At 43.6% G+C, this 19,460-nt stretch overlaps 1 protein-coding gene across 1 annotated transcript in view; it reads left to right on the top strand.

Annotated features, from left to right (window-relative positions):
• Window positions 1–19,460, top strand: part of sntg1 (syntrophin, gamma 1) — a gene marked incomplete at both ends in the record, with an annotated part of 83,751 nt that overhangs the window by 60,597 nt on the left and 3,694 nt on the right. The window contains 2 exons of the mRNA XM_084328121.1: window positions 472–624; window positions 5,343–5,435. Coding sequence (XP_084184247.1) covers window positions 472–624; window positions 5,343–5,435 — 246 coding nt within the window. The remainder of the gene's footprint in view (window positions 1–471; window positions 625–5,342; window positions 5,436–19,460) is intronic.

The following is a 19,460-nucleotide window of genomic DNA, read 5'->3' as shown; positions in this document are numbered from 1 at the left end:
TCCTGTTCAAAGTTGTTCCGTTTTTCGGCATTATTCTTTCTCATCTCTATACCCACGGTAGCACGTACTGTAGGTCGTCTTTCATTTTAAGTGATGTGTATTTAAATTAAATGTATTACCTAGGAATCCCCTGTGGTAAATTGAATCAATATACTGTATTGATTCAAACATTTAATCAGATTTACCATGACCTTATAGTACCGTGCATTTGTCACAGTGGCGTTTGGCTTTTGGAATCCTACAGTGTGAGCTATTTGCTGTGGTTTTGCGTATATCAGTACCTTTATCCCACAGTGTTAAACCTGCAGGGTTATACTGCACTGCTACACAGGTGTAATGGAAAAAACTGCCTTTAGCCGCTGTTAAGAGAACGCTGCAGCTCAAATATCACTGTCACTTCATCCTTATCTCTGAGCCACTGTACGTTATCTGTACATGATCACCATGGCAGCGCTAACTGTGCTATCTTAGGACAATGACCTTCTGGATAAGAGGAAGCATTGCTTCAGTGTCCAGACGGAATGTGGGGAGGACCTGTTCTTCAGTGTGGAGCTGGACTGTGAACTGCTGACCTGGGAAAAGTCTTTTCAGATGGCCACGTTCCTAGAGGTGGAGAGGATACAAGTAAGTATCTGAATCCAAAGAAATAATATGCATCAAAAAGGTCAGAATGAACGACTTGATTAATTTTGATCATGTTGCCATGGAAATCAGTTTTGGGTTTGCACAGGAGACCGACATCTGACGTGCTACCAATGTTTGTCTAAAGTCAGTTCACTCTGCCACCATCTTGACACTTAACAAGACCTGACCCCTGTCTCTTTGAATGGAGATTCACTGCTAATTATGTCCCTAATGGAAAACTTTCCTAACATCTGCAATAAAAGTTTATATTCATCAAAAAAACACCCAACCCTAAAATCCTGACATCCATGACCAAATTAGTTTGAAAGAAATGTGGCTATAACTTTGGATTGGGTGTATACAGAGTATCACTAATAACCAAACATTAAGCTTGTCGGAACATTTATGAGAATCAGGCCCTGTTTAGATGGAAACGCTAGCAGGTGAATCCGCAAAAATATTTTTTCGGATGTGCCTTTTGTTTATACGGCAACAGCGTTTTTACGGGGAGAAATCGCAAAAAAGTGAGACCACCTTCCTGGGTGGAATTCCTAGAAACGATAAACCTTTGCGCTATCATCATTCTAAACTGTCAAACCGCATAAAACTATGACGAAAGGGTTCTCAAGGCTCTCGTCGCGCGTACTGCTAACATCACAGGCATGCGCCAGTAGCCTAGAAGCGTAAACAAAGCATGTCTGATTCTATCCATGGCGATCACCTGAAGGCTACATTGGCAGTACTTTTAAATACACAAGAATCTGTCCCGCGGCTATCGCAACTATTAGTGACTGGAGCCACTGTCTGTGAGTGACTCTGCTTTGGTCCAATCACATTCCCCCACCCACAGTCTGCGAATCAGAGGCAGAGTAGGGCGGGTCTTCACAGCACGTCATGTGACATATGCGCCAATCGTGTGACAGCGGGGCTCCGTCGTCTCGAGTCTTTACAGCCTCATCTGCACGCAGAATTCCATCCCAAAACACTAGTCTAAACGCAACATCAGTTGTTATCAGTTATCAGAAAAGTAAACAGGCAATATGTTCTGCTTCCATGGACACAGTGAATAACGTCATTTTCAGTTCTTATTTATAAAAGAGACAAAAAAATATGGCAGGAACAATAATATTATTTATTCAATATGTTAATGGAAATGGAGTATACAGTAAGTAGCACCAAACAGGGTTTAATCATTTGTTTACGTCCTCTGTGGGCAGATGTTTGACAGTGGAACATGGTCTAACTTTCTGCATAGGAGTGTGCCGTCTCCTCATTACATAAAGTGTCTCTGGTGTTACCATGGCAACGTCATTTTGATGAACATCCCAGTGGCAGTTGAGATTAACATTCCAACTTCCATGCAATGCCCACAATTTCTTTTTTCATTGTATTTACATAATCCTTTCAAACATAAGGTTTGAATGCCTTAGCTTGGAAGACCAAAGCTTTCACGGACGGCAATTAGTTCCCTGTTGCTAAGCAATATAAGGTAGCAGTGCTCGCTACTACTGTGATTATACATCAGACCGGCAATTACATCATGAATTTGACTAAATTTGATCACTCTTCTTGGCAGGCATTAAACTACAACTTTAGGGGGGGAAAACAGGGATATAAATCATGTCGAAGAATATCAAGGCCCAGAAATAATAATAATATTATAAAGAAATAGTTGTTACCTCTTCATTTTTGGTCATTTGGAGATTTACAAGTGTAATATTAAATGTCCAGGGCCCTCATTCATCAACGTGGCGTAGAATATGTTCTATTTCCACACGTAAGCACAGAATCTAGAATCAGTGCACGCACAAGAAAAACGGGATTCATCACACGTGCGTACACAGGTTCTACGCACACCTGTCTTGATAAATATGACTTTGATCCTACGTTTGAGCTCGTGCACTGTTTTAAGTATTTGCATACCAGAACCGCCCCGATTAACCATATACGGTAATGGAATACCCCCATGAAATGTGGAAAAATGGACTAAGCCGAGGGAAGCGTGTTATGAGAACGGTGATGTCGGATATGATATCTATTAACCATTGCTGCCTGGGCAGCGCAAACACTAATAAAGACCGTGCCGGAATATGACTGCCTTTTCCCGTGTTGTTTGATTAATACCCAGGGATTAAAGTTCTCCTCAATTTTATTCCAAATCGCGATGGATTTTCCGTCAATTTTCTACCTGCTGCATATGATTTCTAGAGGCATACTACAATCTATTTTGATGTCAGTATTGGGTAGCCTATATAAACAATAATACGAGAGCATATACAAGAACAATGAATCTCACTGCATGTATGATGTAGCCTGCCTTTCAATACATGAACTTGAATTCCATCATGTTTGTGTGCGGGACTCACAAGGCTGTTGTCACAATGGGTGGTACCGGTACAGTAATAACAGTCTACACAATATCACGATGGACCATGCCATAGCCTATGTTCTATTAGGACATGATCTGTGACGACAAATGTTCTAGAATGTTTGATTAAGATATCATACTCTGACAGCATGCCTATGATCAACAAAAACGCGAACTTGAATCCCATCATATACATAGTCTGTCCACTATCTGGTGTCATTGCAATGCGTTTTTTATTCTTTCTTATACAGTAAAAAGGGGGAAGAACACTATATCGTGGGTGTTCATATGACTTGTATTCTGCTTACAGCTTCGAAATTCCACTTGTTTCGTTTAACGTAAAGCCTTTTAAATATAATCAAAACGTTCCCGTGTTTCTGCGGTCTGTGCGCAAAATAATAACGAGTTGAGCTACGCGGAGCGCAGTCAGTCAGTACACCCCGTATATTCCGATAACGCTATATAAACCATGCTGCATTCATTCTGAGAGAAAGATCTATTATTCCAAATGCTATTTATAGGGTTTTGACCATAATTACACTACTGTTGCTATTTTACAATGAACTATAATGAATTACGGTTCATACAGAACATGCCAGTGTTGAAACTAATGCACAGAAGCTCATTTCCTTGTTGTAATAATATATTCTACCACTGGGCGTCAGCTAAGTGTTCTCCGAGCTGTGCGTACACATAAGCACGGAGTCAAGTTCAAGTTGAAATTGATGAATCCCACTCTTTGCTTAGAAATGGTCGTACGCACAGGTTAAGCACAAATCTGTGCGTAAGACACGTTGATGAATGAGGGCCCAGGTAGGGAAATGAGGAGAATATCCTGCGGTTGACTGGGGGAATACCACAGGGGAAGACTGAAGAGGCATGCCTGAAAACGGATCAAATGTATCTTTTCACAATGGTGCGACCGCTCACTGGCGGTCAGTGTTGGAAAGTAATTGCTTGACTTAACATCGTCAGTCGTATCCTCAAGTACGGTCATTGTCACGAGTTGAATTGCGAGGACGGGGTGTGCCATGATAAATGCAAGGGATTATGCAAATCCAGAAATAAATTGCCTCTCCACATACCAATCTGCTTTCCTGGCACTATCTTGGAAAAATAATAATCGCCAAAAAGAAGAAAATGGCTCTTCGCCGGTTCGTAGGAAATTCTACAAAATTTGGCGCACAACATTTCATTACATATGCTATGAATTCCTGGTGAGTGAGACAAGCGCATTTTGAACTGTGATGACCCTCCAGCCGTGCAGTATATCTGAAATTAATCAACACCCCTCTATCAGAATTGTGTATTCACCCATGCCATGGTATAATACCATAATAATATGGGTATCTCAAATTACTAAATTATTAAGCAATCTGATTGGTTCATAACCGTGGTATATTAAGCATAATCCACAGCTATGATTCTAATTCCTTTTCACAAAATCATGGTTTAATCAGTATCACTCCGCGTCTGAGGAAAAAAACTTTAGCCTTGTTAAATGAGACGGTCTGGCCTACGGAGGCAACTGGGCCTGATGCATGCTGATTGGGGAATACCTCATGTCACGGCATGCACATATGCCCATACATGGACCAAGAGAGGTTAAAAAATGTCCGTTAGAATCATCTGAGTCAAACCGATAAAGCGATGGTTTTATCCAGATTCTTTCATTATTGACACTTCCACTAAATGTATGAATCTAGCTACTACTGTAACTGGGAGACTAATACATTACAGACAAAGGAATATAGCAGGACGATCGGTTACGATAGTTGACCTCACGTTGAACGGGGATTCCCAGTTAAACTGGGCATGCGTCAACCCCAGGTCGTACATTAAAACAGCGTTCGGCCTTGATAAATAGTCGGCATATCTGCCCAACTATGAAAAAAAGAATGCCAACTAGTTGTTAGTGTGTATGTTGCATAGCAAATGCCTCGAAGTGCAGGCAGCCAGGACGGTCTTTTTATTTTGAACATTATTATTTACTAATAAGAATGTACTAATAATAACATAAATATTTTAATTGAAGTGTGTCTTACTTAGCTGTGATATAATAACCATATACCATGGCCTGTTGTTAGAGTTAGCCTAATGCAAGAATGTATAGTATTGACTAATCACATCTCTCCACATCTCTCTCAGACACATTTGTGGAAGTCCATACTAAGTCATTATAGCCAACAACAAAGATCTTCTCAGATGGAGATTCCTGGGACAAAATATTACCAAATGAGAGTCTGTAGCCAAATGTGGTTCTATTTGAGGGTCCCTCAACTAGGTTATGCAGTCCTCTGTGCCTCTGGTATCGAACGTCTCTAACGCTTTGCTCTCCTGTTATCCGCAGTGTAAAACATATGCCTGTATCATGGAGAGCCATCTCATGGGACTCACTATTGACTTCAGCATGGGCTTTGTGTGCTTCGATGCTGCATCGAAGGTAAGCTGAGAAAAACCTCTTTCTTGTCGATACAGATAGGGATAATGGGTTCATTTAGAGGGAAAAGCACTGAGCAAAAACAGTATGTAGAAGAGTAGATACCATGAAAAAAAAAGAATCATGGTGCCTCTTTTGGTGTTGCTAATTTATTCTTTACCGGCATACAGCGCATCTGTCTTGACAGCTGGTTCCCTCCAGCCCAAACCTTTTTACTCTTGCCCACAGTTCATTTTGGCCTTTACCCAAGTCTGAGTGCCACACAACGTACTCCACTGGAACGCATTATGGGGATGAACAGGACACAAAGCGCTGTCATATTGTTGTCTGGGATTTTGGCCTAATTTCCGGCAATATGAAGGAACAATGTTCCCCAAAGGCTCCTGCCATGCTGCCAGTGTATTGTTTACAAAGACAAGACTGGGGAACACAATTCCTGTGTAAACTGCAGTTGCAGAACAATAGGCTTGGTGGTATTACTCAATAATTCAAAGTTGCTATAGGCAAGTTACAGAAACAGCTTTAGGAATTTCTGGTGCATTTTCAAAACATTCTCGAACCTCCTCTACTCCTCTTCACCCTCTGCCCAAGCCCTCTGCTGCTCGTCTGACCTCGTCTCACGTGAAGGGTAGGATGCCCCCTCCTTGAGACGAGAGCATCTCTGGAAAGGCGAGACGCAGAAGTAGAATTTGGTGTGAAGGTAGCTGTGCTATTTGTGCAGCACATCTCTAGCATCATTGCATGATTATCATTGCAATTACATTTAAAGGTGCTATCGATGAATGAATGAATGAATGAATGAATGAAAACTTTATTTAACAGATTGCAGAATGGGTACAATACAGTACGGCTCAATACATACAATTGTTAAGGGGATGCAGACCTGAGAAAGACGTTTGTCTTGTTTCCATCAGGGTCCCCCATTTTCAATTCATATAGACATTTATGACATACATAACATACATGACATTTATGGCATAGGGACATATAGGTATTTAGTACTGATACATTTGTGACATAGGCGGTATTCAAATATACAGTACTGTTACCCCTAGATCCTGACAGAGTATATACATATGATGGGGAGGGGACTGTACATTAGGAGGGGGTGGGTGGGTGGGAGGGGAATATACATACGGCGGGGAGGGAATATATACATGCGGTGGGGAGGAGACTGTCTATTAGGAGGTGGTGGGGGTTTTGGGCATTTACGGTGGCCAGTTTCGAATTGCAGCCTCCCGTAGGTGCTCTTTAAGGGCGGTTTTGAATGTGGGCAGGGATTCACATTCCTTTACAGCTTTGGGTAGGGCGTTCCACATTGTTGTGGCATAATTGCGAAACGTGTTTAGTCCCTTGTTTGAGCCGAATCTGGGTTTAACATGATTTGTTGAGCTTCCTCTGGTGTAGTGGTTGTGGTATTCACTGACCTTTGGGAAGTATTTTGACATGTACATGGGCACCCCGGTCGTATAGTGTATCTTGTAGACCAGGCCCATTGCAAGTTGCTGTACTCTGTCGTCTACTCTAAGCCATCCTAGGTTGGCAAAGTGGGCAGGGGTGAGGTGGGTTCTGGGGTTCAGGTCAAGTAGTAGTCTGACCAGTTTGTTTTGTGATGTTTGTAATTTTGTTTTAAGCGCCTTTGAGGTGCTTTGGTACCATGAGGTGCACGCATAGTCATAGTACCCTTGAATGAGTGCTCCTGCCAGAGTCCTCAGGGTATTCTTGTTTACCAGAGAGGAGATCCGGTACAAGAATCTAGTTCGTTGGTTGACTTTTTTTATTACATTGGATGCCATTTTGTCACAGGAAAGATTTGCCTCTAGGATGGAACCCAGGTAGGTAATTTCGTCTTTCCTTGTGACAATATTGTCACCCACTGTAACTGAGAAGCCGTCGGTCTTGCTGAGTTTGTTATTTGAACCGAAGAGAATGGACTCTGTTTTGCCCATGTGTAATGATAGTTTGTTATCAGCGAGCCATATGCAGATTTTGCCTAGTTCCGTGCTGAGGGTTTTTTCAACCTGCAATTTGTTCTTGTCAGAGACCAGCAGGGCTGAGTCGTCCGCAAACAGGAACAAGTTGCAGTCACAGGCTGACGACATGTCATTTGCATAAATTAGGAAGAGTAGCGGTCCTAGTATGCTTCCTTGTGGAACACCACAGCTCACTGTGAGGGGGGGGGATAGAGTACCGTTTACCTCTACCATCTGTTCTCTCCCCTCCAGGTAGGATTGCATCCAGCTCACTGATAGGCTATCAAAACCAATTGCTTTTAGCTTGTCCATTAGAATGGAGTGATTGACAGTGTCGAAGGCCTTTTGTAGGTCCAGCATGACCATGCCGCAGTATTTGCCAGCGTCCACCTCTTGTTTGATGTGGTCGTTCAAATAGAGGAGGCATGTGTCAGTGGAGTGGGACGTTCTGAAGCCAGATTGGAATTCGTAGATTAGGTTTTTTTCCGCCAGGTACTTTTCGACCTGTTCGTAGACTATTTTCTCCATGACTTTCGAGATGGAGGTAAGAATAGAAACAGGGCGGTAGTTGCCTGGGTCTAATTTGCTGCCCTTTTTGTGTAGAGGGGTCACTCTCGCAATTTTGAAGTCCTTGGGGACGTGCCCCTGTTTTATAGAGAGGTTTATTATGTGTGTGATGACTGGGGTGATGGCGGCTGCTGCGTCTCTGAGGAATTTGGAGGGGATGTTGTCATGGCCAGTGGCCTTGTTAGGTTGGGGGGCGCTCAATTTTTTGAGTACCTCATCGGTTGTTACCATTTCAAGTTTGAAGTCGTCTTTGTGGACCCCTAGGTTTTTGTAGTATGCTACTATGTGTTCTACCCCATAATGCCCTGAGTGGGAGGGTAGTTTGTTTACCAGTGTTGTGGCTATGTTTGTGAAGAAGATGTTTAAGTAATTGGCTACATCCAGCTTGTCTGTGATGAGCGTGTTGTCCGTCTTTATGTTTATGTTTGAGAATCTGGTTTTAAGTTTTTTACTGCAGCCTAGTTGATTATTGAGTAATTTCCAAAGTTCTCGGGGTTTGTTTTTGTTTTCCTCAGTTTTGTCGTTGATGAAATTTCTTTTTGCGGTTCTGATCATGGTGTTTACGTCATTTCTTAGTCTGTTTCTTTGGATTTTTAGTTCAACCACGTGGGCTTGGAGTTCACTGTTTGAGCTTTTGGAAAGCTTTGTCTGACTTTTATGAAGTTCAGAGCATTTTTTGTCTCTGGTTTTCATAGCGGCCAGTATTTCAGTGTGCATCCATGCCTCAGCGCGATTTTTAACCCTGGTGGTTCTTATCGGTGCCATGTTGTTGAGTATTGCTGTGAATTTGGTTTTGAATCCAAGCCATGTTTCTTCAACCTGTGTACCACTGAGCTCATCTGACCAGTCCAAGCTCCCCAGTTCTAGGTTAAAGGCCTCTCTAGAGTAAGTTTTGAGGTCTCTAGATGTGACTGTTTTGTGACAGCCGGCCTTCTGTTTTAGCTTTTTGCGGGTACAGAAAATCATATAATGATCACTTAACCCGCATGCTATCACCCCTTTACTGGAGATCATGGACTTGTCAGAGGTCAAAATGAGGTCAATGGTGGTTTGTGTCGAATCGCATACCCTTGTGGGTTGTGTGATTAGCTGGCTGAAACCGTGCAGGTCAGAAAATCTACAGAAGGCCTTGAAGACGGGTGCTGATTTACGCAGCATATCCGTGTTCCAGTCCCCAATAAGAATTTTTTCTACCCCCTCCACCCCAGCTAAACACCCATCAAGTGTGTCATAAAACCCACTCTGTTCTGGTGGTCTATAGATTGTGCCTACTAGTACCGGTTTCGCCCTGTCTAATAAGATTTCAATCCAAACAGTTTCAATTTCATCATGGTTAAGGTCAGTACGGTTGATGTATTTGGTATCCTTGTGTATATACACACAGACGCCACCTCCATACTGGTTCCTATCCCTCCTGACTATTGAGTAGTTTTCAATTTCAATCTCTGGATCCTGTACAGATGAGTCTAATTTTGTTTCTGTGAAACACAATATGTTAGCCTTACCGTTTAAAAACAACTGTTTGATTTCAGCCAGTTTCGGTCTCAGGCTATTTGTATTCAGATGAAATATGTGAAGTCCATTTTTGCTTGTAATAAGTTTGATGTCGTCACAGTTGAGGTAACTCTGTTCAATTGTGTCCTGTCCTGTGGTGGGGGGAGGGGGGGCGTTGTTGCTGTTTGTGCCGTGGGTGGGGAGGGGGGGGAGGGGTGATGCTTTGTCCTTTGCTGGTGTCTGTATTCCTTTGTGTGAAAGCCCGCGATGTGGGGGGGGGGCTGGTTGATTACAGATATGTCTGATTGTACTCCATTGTGGGGGAGGGGGGGTGCCTTTTGTCCTGGCCTCGGCCCGGGTAGACTTGCTGGCATGGCGGCCTTGGCGGGGCCAGCCAAGCTAACCGTCGGGTCCTTGGTGGTCTCGATGTCCCGCGCCGCTCTCCCTTTAGCCACTCGCCGAGTCCGCTGGGGCTTCTGTGAGGGTATGTCGCCGCTTGCTGGTCGGCTGGTGCAACTGCTGGCTGAAGCGTCAATTGCGTGGATGCTGTTGATCTCCGGCGCCGGTGTGAGGAGCGATGCCTCGCTGTTTTGTCCCCGCGACGTGCTGGGCGCCTCGGTTGTGATAACACCTGTAGCATCCACAGAGCTTTTAGAAAGGTGCAGAATAAAAGTATTGCCCTCCCCCAAAAAAATCCTATTGATTATGAATTTATAATTTAAAGAATTCTGACGGGTCCAAAATGAATGTTATTATATGCATGTTGCGTGCATGTATCTCCTCCCTACTTCTCATTTCCCCAAGTGGAATGCACCTGAATAAGCGCTCTGCTAGTTGAGAGGTCCCTTTCTCTGCTCTCGTTTTCAAAAATAAAATGCTCGTAAATATTCTCTTTTTTAACTTAAAATGTAACTTAGAATAGAATAGAAATCCGGCGGCTACGTGGCGTAGTGGGCAAGGCGCTCGCCACGAATGCGGAGACGCTCCACATTGCTTTCAGTTTAGCTGGTCGTTCATACTAATACACATTGGCCGTATTAGGGGGTGGGAAACTGATGGGTGGGGATCGGGCGTTGTGGACAGCGACTCCTACAGGTCGGTTGGTGCGCCTGCGCAGTAGAATCAGGAAGTGTCGGGGGCAGCGTGAGCCTCCCACGCGTTACTCCTCGCCACTGAGAGATCGAGCTGCGCAGATGAAAAGATGCGACTGCTGTTACCTCAAGTACCGGAGGGGACTTGTGCTATGTATGACTTAGTCCACATTGCAGCCGGCTTGTGGGAGGCAAGAAACAGCGTTCGTTGAATTGGATGATACGAAATTGGGATGGGAGAAAATATAGAAAAATTGGAGAAAAAGTGGATAAAAAAAAAAGAATAGAATAGAAATCCTTTATTAATCCCGAGGGAAATTCGGCACTACAGATCGCTCACATTGAACAACAATAAACATGTAGGTAGTCAATAGGATTATTTTTTTTATTTTTCTCTATGTATAATCCTATGTAAGCACACCATTGTTTTGGTCTGACATGCTGGTGCTCGAGCATTTGGTCTGAATTTGATCTGAATGGTCTGAGTGGATGAATGGTCTGAGTTTACTTTTAGAACTCAAAACGCAGAGAATACCTGTATGTTTACGTATTTAATAGGAATATGATGGATTGGGCGGAGCTGCAACAGCCACAAAATTGTCAGCTTAGGGAGGATGCACTTGGAGCGTATGCAGCTCCTGGACAGGTGCACTCGGCCTGGGAGAGGATGGAGAGAGAGAAGATGGGAAGGGAACTGAACCTTCTGTGAGGCGCTGGCCTTCAGCCCGGTGGACTGGCCCTCCGGAAGGGAAGCAAAGTGCTTGCTCTAAAAGAGGAATATAATAGTGGTTTGGATGAGTCAGGGACCTCTATTACACAGGGAAGCGGGAAAAACAGATAATCCCAGGCCAATTTGGGATAGACTGAGGAAGAAATTATTCCCTAACCCCTCTAATGAGGTGATCGAGTGTAGGCCTGGGCTAGTAATTAAGGGTGGGGGAATGGGGTTCCTTTCAGGACCGCAGATGGATCTAGCAATGAGAAGGAGAAAATAGTTAGGCTAGTATAAGTGATTATTAGTAGATATAGAAATGAACGTACCAATAGGTATGAAATTAACTTACCTTCATAATTCAACCTTGAAGGAAATGTATGACAGGGGTTAGAAGAGGGGAGTATTTAAAGAGGAAAGCGTGTGAGAGGGGGGTGAATGACGAGCAATGCAGTGGGGAGGGGCAGTATGGTCGATCAGGTGGACTGGCCAAGTAAAGACGTATTACAAAGTATGGGTGGCGTTATGCAGTGCAGGTGAGAGAGAAACAGAAGGCGAGGAATAGGGCGGAGTGTGTAATGACATCATCACAGATAATATGTTTACATTTAAAGGATAACTTCGCTATTTTGGTCAGTCTACCATGTACCTGACACGTCTATGCTTTTACCAACCGGTTCGTGTTTCCGGGTTCCCGTTTTGCGCTCTGATTGGCCACTGACCTACGCTAGTACGCCCTCCTCGCTATGAGCGTAGCAGGACACTGAAATGCGTATCACAGTACTGCCTCCAGGAACAGCTGTTTCCGCGTGACTTTATGTGCGCTAAAGTCTGGTAAGTTTAAAGTGCTTAGAAATGCCGGTAAATGCCGGTTCATTCATGCTTTGAGGCACGCTTCCTGACAGGATTTTATAATATTGTATTGACAGGATTTTATAATATGGGATAATAATAATAATAATAATAATAATAGGGATGCTGCACTTAGCACTGACTGAGAAAGTAAACATAACAGTTCTACTTTATAAAATGCTAATTGTAAATATGTTTGTCAATGTTAATAATATGCGAAAGTCCACATTCCAGTTCTACTTTTGTTTTGATGTGAAAAGGGATGCTGCACTTAGCACTGACTGAGAAAGTAAACATTAGAGTTCTACTTTATAAAATGCTAATTGTAAATATGTTTAAGTCCACTCCACATTACAGTTCTACTTTTGTTTTGATGTGAAAAGTGATGCTGCATAAGATGACTGCTGAGAGCGTCGTTTCTTGACTCTCAGCTGAGAGTGTAGTGTCTGCTGAGAGCGACGTTTCTCGACTCTCAGCTGAGAGTGTAGTTTCTTAAAATTGTCAAGCTACAATATTATAAAATACAATATTATAAAATCCTGTCAGGAAGCGTGCCTCAAAGCATGAATGAACCGGCATTTACCGGCATTTCTAAGAACTTTAAACTTGAACTTTAGCGCACATAAAGTCACGCAGAAACAGCTGTTCCTGGAGGCAGTAGGGCGTACCCATTTCAAAGTGTCCACGCATTATTTCTCTCTCTACGCTCATAGCGAGGGGGGCGTACTAACGTAGGTCAGTGGCCAATCAGAGCGCAAAACGGGAACCCGGAAACACGAACCGGTTGGTAAAAGCATAGACGCGTACCTGACACATCACATCATACACATAATATCACTGATCGGTCCAGTATTGAACAAGCTCAAGCCAGACCCGGCGACCAGAGCAAATCAATAGGAGGGGCATTTGATTTTCATTGCTGCACCACACGTCCACAGCACTTTGAGGTTTTCATGAGTGCTTTATAAATATAATGTATTATTATTAATATTCTTAAATACAGACAATTAAACACCCTCTGTGTTGCTCAAGTTTCAAGTTTGTTTATTATTTGTCACAATAAAAATATAAAATACATGTACTTTACGGTGAAATGCTTGGTTCTGTATGAGCCCCTGAGAGTGTGCTTCATACAGAAAAAAATTAAGTAAAAGAGGAATATACAATATACAATCTAAAGTACAGCCTAAGTACAATCTGTAAGTACAGTGAGTAAAAATGTGTAAACAGTGAGGTACAAATGCAGACAATGAGGTACAAAACTTTAGGGTAAGGTGCAAATGCAAATGAGGTATGAATGTAATGCAAATCTCTTTAGTAAATAGATAAATATAATGTAGTGTTAAAGTGTCTAAAGTTAGTGTTAATAAGGTGAGTGTTTGTTTAAAAGTGAGTGTGTGCATGTGGATGTGTGTGCAATGAGTGTAGATGATGGGTTGTTACATAGAGTCATTGAGCATCCTGATGGCCTGGGGATAGAAGCTCCTTCTGAGTCTCTCTGTACTGGCCACGAGACTCCGGTAGCGCTTGCCTGACCGCAGCAGTTCAAAGAGGCAGTTGTTTGGGTGACTAGAGCAGTGGTTCTCAAACTATGGGTCGCGACCCAAATTGGGGTCATGGGTAGGTGACAGTGCATTGGTTAAAAAAAGTTAAAGTTAAAAAAATAAAACACATTTATTTTAAATTTTTTATGTTCTGGCAACATATTTTGGCTAAATATGCCTTGTTTTATAAATGTGTATTGATAACATAGTGCTGTAATACAATGTTCTAATAAATATGCATGATCAAGTTCAACAACGTGTGCTTTTATTTTGATATTCCTTAATTCCACGTTTGAAATAACGCGATACATTAACCCATTCAGTGCCAACCACGAGTATAGTCGGGTTAACTCGCCATCGTTTGCGTGCCAATCACGAGTATAGTCAGGTTTTAATCGTTATTTCTTTTATTAGCGATATCCATACATTTTTCATCCATCCAGCCTGACGTTATCATTGGGAATGGGTCTGAGCTCGCAAAGGGCAAATACCGCCGCTTATCGTCTCCCGGATGGTATTGCACATCATTGGATTGGATTTGCTGGGACTGTGCATCAAAAAAATAAGTCCGGTCCAGGTTTTACTTCTCGGGCATGCAGCTGGATACTATTGCATTGACTCCCCCGACTGGGAGCATCATGGACTTTAACGTTTGGACTATAACGTTGGATCAATGGACGCGATCGATATTTGGCATGGCGATCAGGAATTGGATTAATCTTTTTGCATGACATCAGATGTGAGGTAAGGCCTTTATGTTACGAATCTTGGGGTAATCAGATGTTCCTTTCTCCGCCATCGGAGAGTGTGTGTGTGTGTGTGTGTGAGGTTTGCGCCGACCAAAGTACGGAGAATCGATTTTTCAGACCTGCTTCTCTTCGTACATGAGGACACATATACTATCGATAATCTAGCGTTTATTTGAAAACGATTCATAAATCAGCAGAAAAATTACAACGTGTTTTGTGTATTCCACTAAAGGGCTATTATCGTGTCTTTCTCTGGAATTACTAGAAATCTCCAAAACTATACTCGTATTCAAAACGGTATAAAACAGAAATGTACCGATGAAAAAACAATCCGTTTCGTACATGTTGACTGCAAGCAAGTCATTGATAAGCGACGGGGGTATTAGACCCATAGCCATCATTTAAGATATAGTTTAAGCGTTCGCAAATATCCCCGTCCTCCCATTGACTAAAGCGCTGGCCTACAAGCCCTAATTTGGTCATATGGGCGTGGCTCTGAATGAGTTAACTGTGGGGTCCCCAAAGAAAATCCTAAATAAAATGGGGTCGCGGTATGAAAAAGTTTGAGAACCCCTGGACTAGAGTCTTTGGTTATTCTCTTAGCCTTGGCTCTGCAACGCTTGTTATAAATGTCCTGGAGAGTGGGAAGCCCACCTCCAATTGTGCGTTCGGCTGAACGGGCCACTCTCTGTAGTCTGCTGTGGTCATGTGCGGTGCTATTCCCAAACCAGGAGATGATGTTACCAGTCAGGATGCTCTCTACTGTGCATGAGTAGAAGTTCTTAAGGATCTTCTGACTCACTTTGAACTTCCTTAAGCGCCTAAGGAAGTAGAGGCACTGCCTCCTTGTTGAGCCTAATAAAGCTAGAGACGGCGCTTCCCTGCGGAACTGAATCTCCTCAGCAAATAGTCCTTCCACTCCCCCCTGAATTTCTTGGTCAGATCCTTTTCAAAACATAGTTGAATCAGATGCGCTTTGCGTGGGTGAAGCAAGCATGCTCCTTCTGTGATCGCTGAAGAAGTTTTTCAATGCTGAAAAAGAGTTCTCACAGGTGGCAGTGGAGGCCCCAAGCATTAAAGCAGACTTACCGTACTTTTCGCACTATAAGCCGCACCTGACTATAAGCCGCAGCAGCTAAATTGAATGATGTGTACATATATAAGCCGCACTGGACTATAAGCCGCGGGTGTTTTAATGTTTAATTACCATATGTAATTAGCATTGGGACACAATACTGTCGGACAAATAACAAGAATTAACTCATTTACAAGTTGTATTAAGTTTAGCAAATAAGGGAACCGATAAATAACATTTCAATGCAGTCAAAAAAGCAATATTTAGATTTTTACATTTTCGGGTTTGGTCACGTCAAGTCACATATAAGCCGCACCGTTATATAAGCCGCAGGGTCGAAAAATGGGGGGAAAAGTACGGTAAGCACTATCAGGACACTTGGCATTGCCACCAGGGTCTTGTGGCAGGTGGTGAGAAGTGTTTTCAGAGTCCATTTCCCATCCTCTGAGGGCGGGGAAGACCCTTTCATGTGTGTGCAGATAAAACTGTCGAGCAACAGCATATTCAGCATCCACAAGGTTGGTGCTCGTCAACACCAAGAGGGGTTTCACTTTGTCCAAAAACGTGTCACTCTCTGGGTCGATTGAATCAAGTGATTCCAAGAGTGCGCTGTGACGCTCTCCCAAGTGTCGGGACATTTCTCCACACACTGCATCAATACAACCGTAAAACAGTCTCTGTTGCTCCGCTATGTGTGTCTCCTCTTCCTGATCATTGTTTCGCGCTCCCGTTGAATCAAATCAAATCAAATCAAATTTATTTGTAAGACCCAACAACACACGTTAATGTCCCCATGGGCCGGACACGTCTTCTTTAAACAAGTCAAGAAGAAACATCACAATAACTCAAGAACAAAACAAAACACCATAAAGTCAAAAAAATTTAAATATATGCATGTAAAATAAATAAATGCAACACTCCCAGACATACCCCACGCGAAGGTAAGGAAAAACTCACTAAAACCTAGCAATAGGAAAAAATGCACCACAGGCAATGTTGAGGAGAGAAACCTTAGAAGGGCCATTCAAGGGGGGATCTCCCTTCTTAGATGTCGGTGATAGTAGTGTTGCAATAAAACAGGCAAACAGTTGGTAAGCATGCACTCATATGTGTAATGAAACACAGATAAGTGCATGCGATAGCAACAGAACATTTGATGATTGAGTTGATTGTTGATTGTTTAACAACGTAATCTCGTAGATGTATGTTGATTGTTGTGCGTCTCTTCTTGTTGAACCAAGTGATGTGGCGCTGAATCGTGACAGGTCTAAAATTACATCAATCACAAATAGCCTATTTAGTTTTAATTGTTAGTAGGCATAACAATGAATAGATAAATCTTTTTTTAAATAATTTAGAATTTAAATAACATTTATAGCATTTTAAAAAAGCACTCTTGCTGAAAGATTTAATTAAAACATAATAAGAGCGGGACCACCACCAGCAGGCTAGGTGGTCAATTGAAGGCGGGCACAGTCTGGTCTGGCCCACCCCCAACGCCGGGCTTGGCTCAAACTATTGAGGAGCTCAGGGTTTATTCTTACCGTATGCTCTCCTGAGAAATGTATCGCAATCCGAATGTTGAAACAACATCCATTTTCAACCCAAACTATTTTGCAGACGCACTGTAAACGTCCACAGTGTAGAGAGGGGAGGGCCGTGAAGCATGTCAAAATGTTTGGATTGCACAGGAGAGCCTACTGAGACTGAATACACCCTAAGCGTCCCGTCTCGAAAAAGTGATGCAGAGCTTGCTCTATTTCTGCTGGGCAGGTAAACTGACTCTTGCTCATTTCACCGAAGTTGCCTACTGCAGCTTTAATGGTGGTTATGGGTAGGCAATTGTGGACAGCTGTGGTAGCACAGCTCCTTCCTGTAGCACCTACCCGGATAGAACTGATCAGCTGGAAGGCCTATGTGAGAGGTTGCAGTTTAGAGGCGGGACTGAAACCACAGGATTCAGAGCATTGGGGGGGGGGAACTGGAAATGGGCCAGGTTAAACATAGCTTCTGATATTAAATTGGTATGGGGGGAAGGGGCCGGTGTGCAGCTGCTGCTACTACTGGGTAGATTCATGGAGCGTAGATGACTCTGGAGGAGTTTGGAGAGTTTGTAGGTCCACTGGGCTGCAGACCACTTGTCTGCGTAGTACCCCCAAACCCGATGGTGAGAACTGGGTACAAGTGGAAGTTGGGTGAATAATTCCTGGACAAACGCCCCCCAGTAGGCACACTGGTTCCACTGCACCAACCCTGCCACACGCCTGGCGGAAAAGCCAGACGATGAGAATAGAATTATTCTCACACTAGAGGGTCAGGTTGGCACAGATGGGAAAATAATTAAATAAATAAATAGACCCTGAGCCCACTGTGGAGCTGGGGAATAGCTGCACGGTGTGGAGAAGGCCACTGCAAACTCCAGGAATGAAAGGCAGCAAGACTGGGCGGGGAACTGGAGCTGAGGGGGGAGCTAGCAGGGACACAGCAGAAAGAGGGTGGACACAGCAGGAAGAGATGGACAGAAGGGAGGAGGGGGCCCAGGCGGAGTAAGCTGGCCGGGGGAAGGGAGGGAGATTTGATGGGGTGTTGCGTAGGGAAGGCGGGATTGGATGCCAGGAGGAGGGCATGGGAAGAGGGCAGGGAGGTGGTGACAATGGACCCTGGGGTGCCAGCTCCTTGGTGGAGGAGAAGCTGGATGGGTGCTGATGTGGGGGTTTTGAGAGGGTGGCTTCAGGAAGAAATGGGGAAATGATGGCAGGAGAAGCTTGGGAGGTGGCTGGGAGCCCTGGGGTGCGCCAGCTCCCTGGGGACAGCATGGATGGTGGCGACTGGTGCAGGGGCTTTGGAGAAGGTGGCCAGGGAAATGGTGGCTTGAAGAGATGCTCAGGAGGTGGCCACATTAGGAACCTGGGGTGCACCAGTTCCCTGGTGAAGGAGAGGATGGGTGGGCGCTGGTGCAGGGGCTTGGGAGAGGGTGGCCTGGGAAGCCAGGCCGGGACAAAGGCCCTGAGGTGAACCACACTCTGATTATAAGGCTCAAAAGATGGAATAATCTGATCTGGTGTCAGTAATGTAATGCTAGCGGTTCAGCCATGGGAGTACATACTAAGTATGCAGGGTGGAGGACGGCCTGTGTGAATGCTAGGCTAGGAAGCCTGGGTGGATGGGAAGGGATTCTGAATGTGGAACTGCTACAGAGCTGGAGGAACTGGACTTACAAAAGACAAATATAGGTAGGCAAATTCCTGAGGATCACAGAGAACCGAGTAGGAAATTAACTGTTCGTGGCGATTGTAAAACAGGAATTCCTGACCTAAGCAACTAAATCAGATTCTCACAAATGATTATGAAATGTTGAGAATATCAGGCAAATTACTATTGCAATTGATTGCAACACACCAGGAAAGATATGCAGATGGCTTCCAATATACAGTAGGTAGGCCAATTCCTGAGAATGACTGTGAACGGAGTAGGGCGGGGTGAAATTAACTGTAGATATAATGGAATATGGTTGAAACAGCAGGAATTAAATGACGAGGATTATAATGCAGGAATACTGGCTAAAATCTATACTTATAAGCAACTAAATCAGATTCTCACAGGATAATGAAATGTTGAGAATATCAGCACAAATTAGCCTACAGATGCAATTGATTGCGTTAAAACGAGAAAGATATAGACCTGGGGAGTCAGGTTTTAAGACCCGCCTGGTTCTGGATGCATTTTTGCCTTTAGTTTTCTACCATAGGTGTTTCTCAAGGTAGAGGGTTTATATGGTTCCACTTATTCAATTGGTCTGACATTTGACATCCGACATCTTTTCCTTGATCCTCCAATCACAACTGTTGTGTTTTAGAACAGGACAGTTATACAGACAGTGTAGGAGTTGTGAGTGGGGACGAGAGTCATGACCGCAGACTGATCTAGACAGAAGGATAAAATAGTTAGCCAGAAGATGTCAGCATAAGTGA

Source organism: Notolepis coatsorum (assembly GCF_963971535.1).
Source record: "Notolepis coatsorum genome assembly, chromosome: 13".
In the NCBI taxonomy this organism is placed as follows: domain Eukaryota; kingdom Metazoa; phylum Chordata; class Actinopteri; order Aulopiformes; family Paralepididae; genus Notolepis; species Notolepis coatsorum.
Note: the sequence above shows the minus strand (reverse complement) of the source record. Positions and strands in the feature narration are given on the sequence as shown.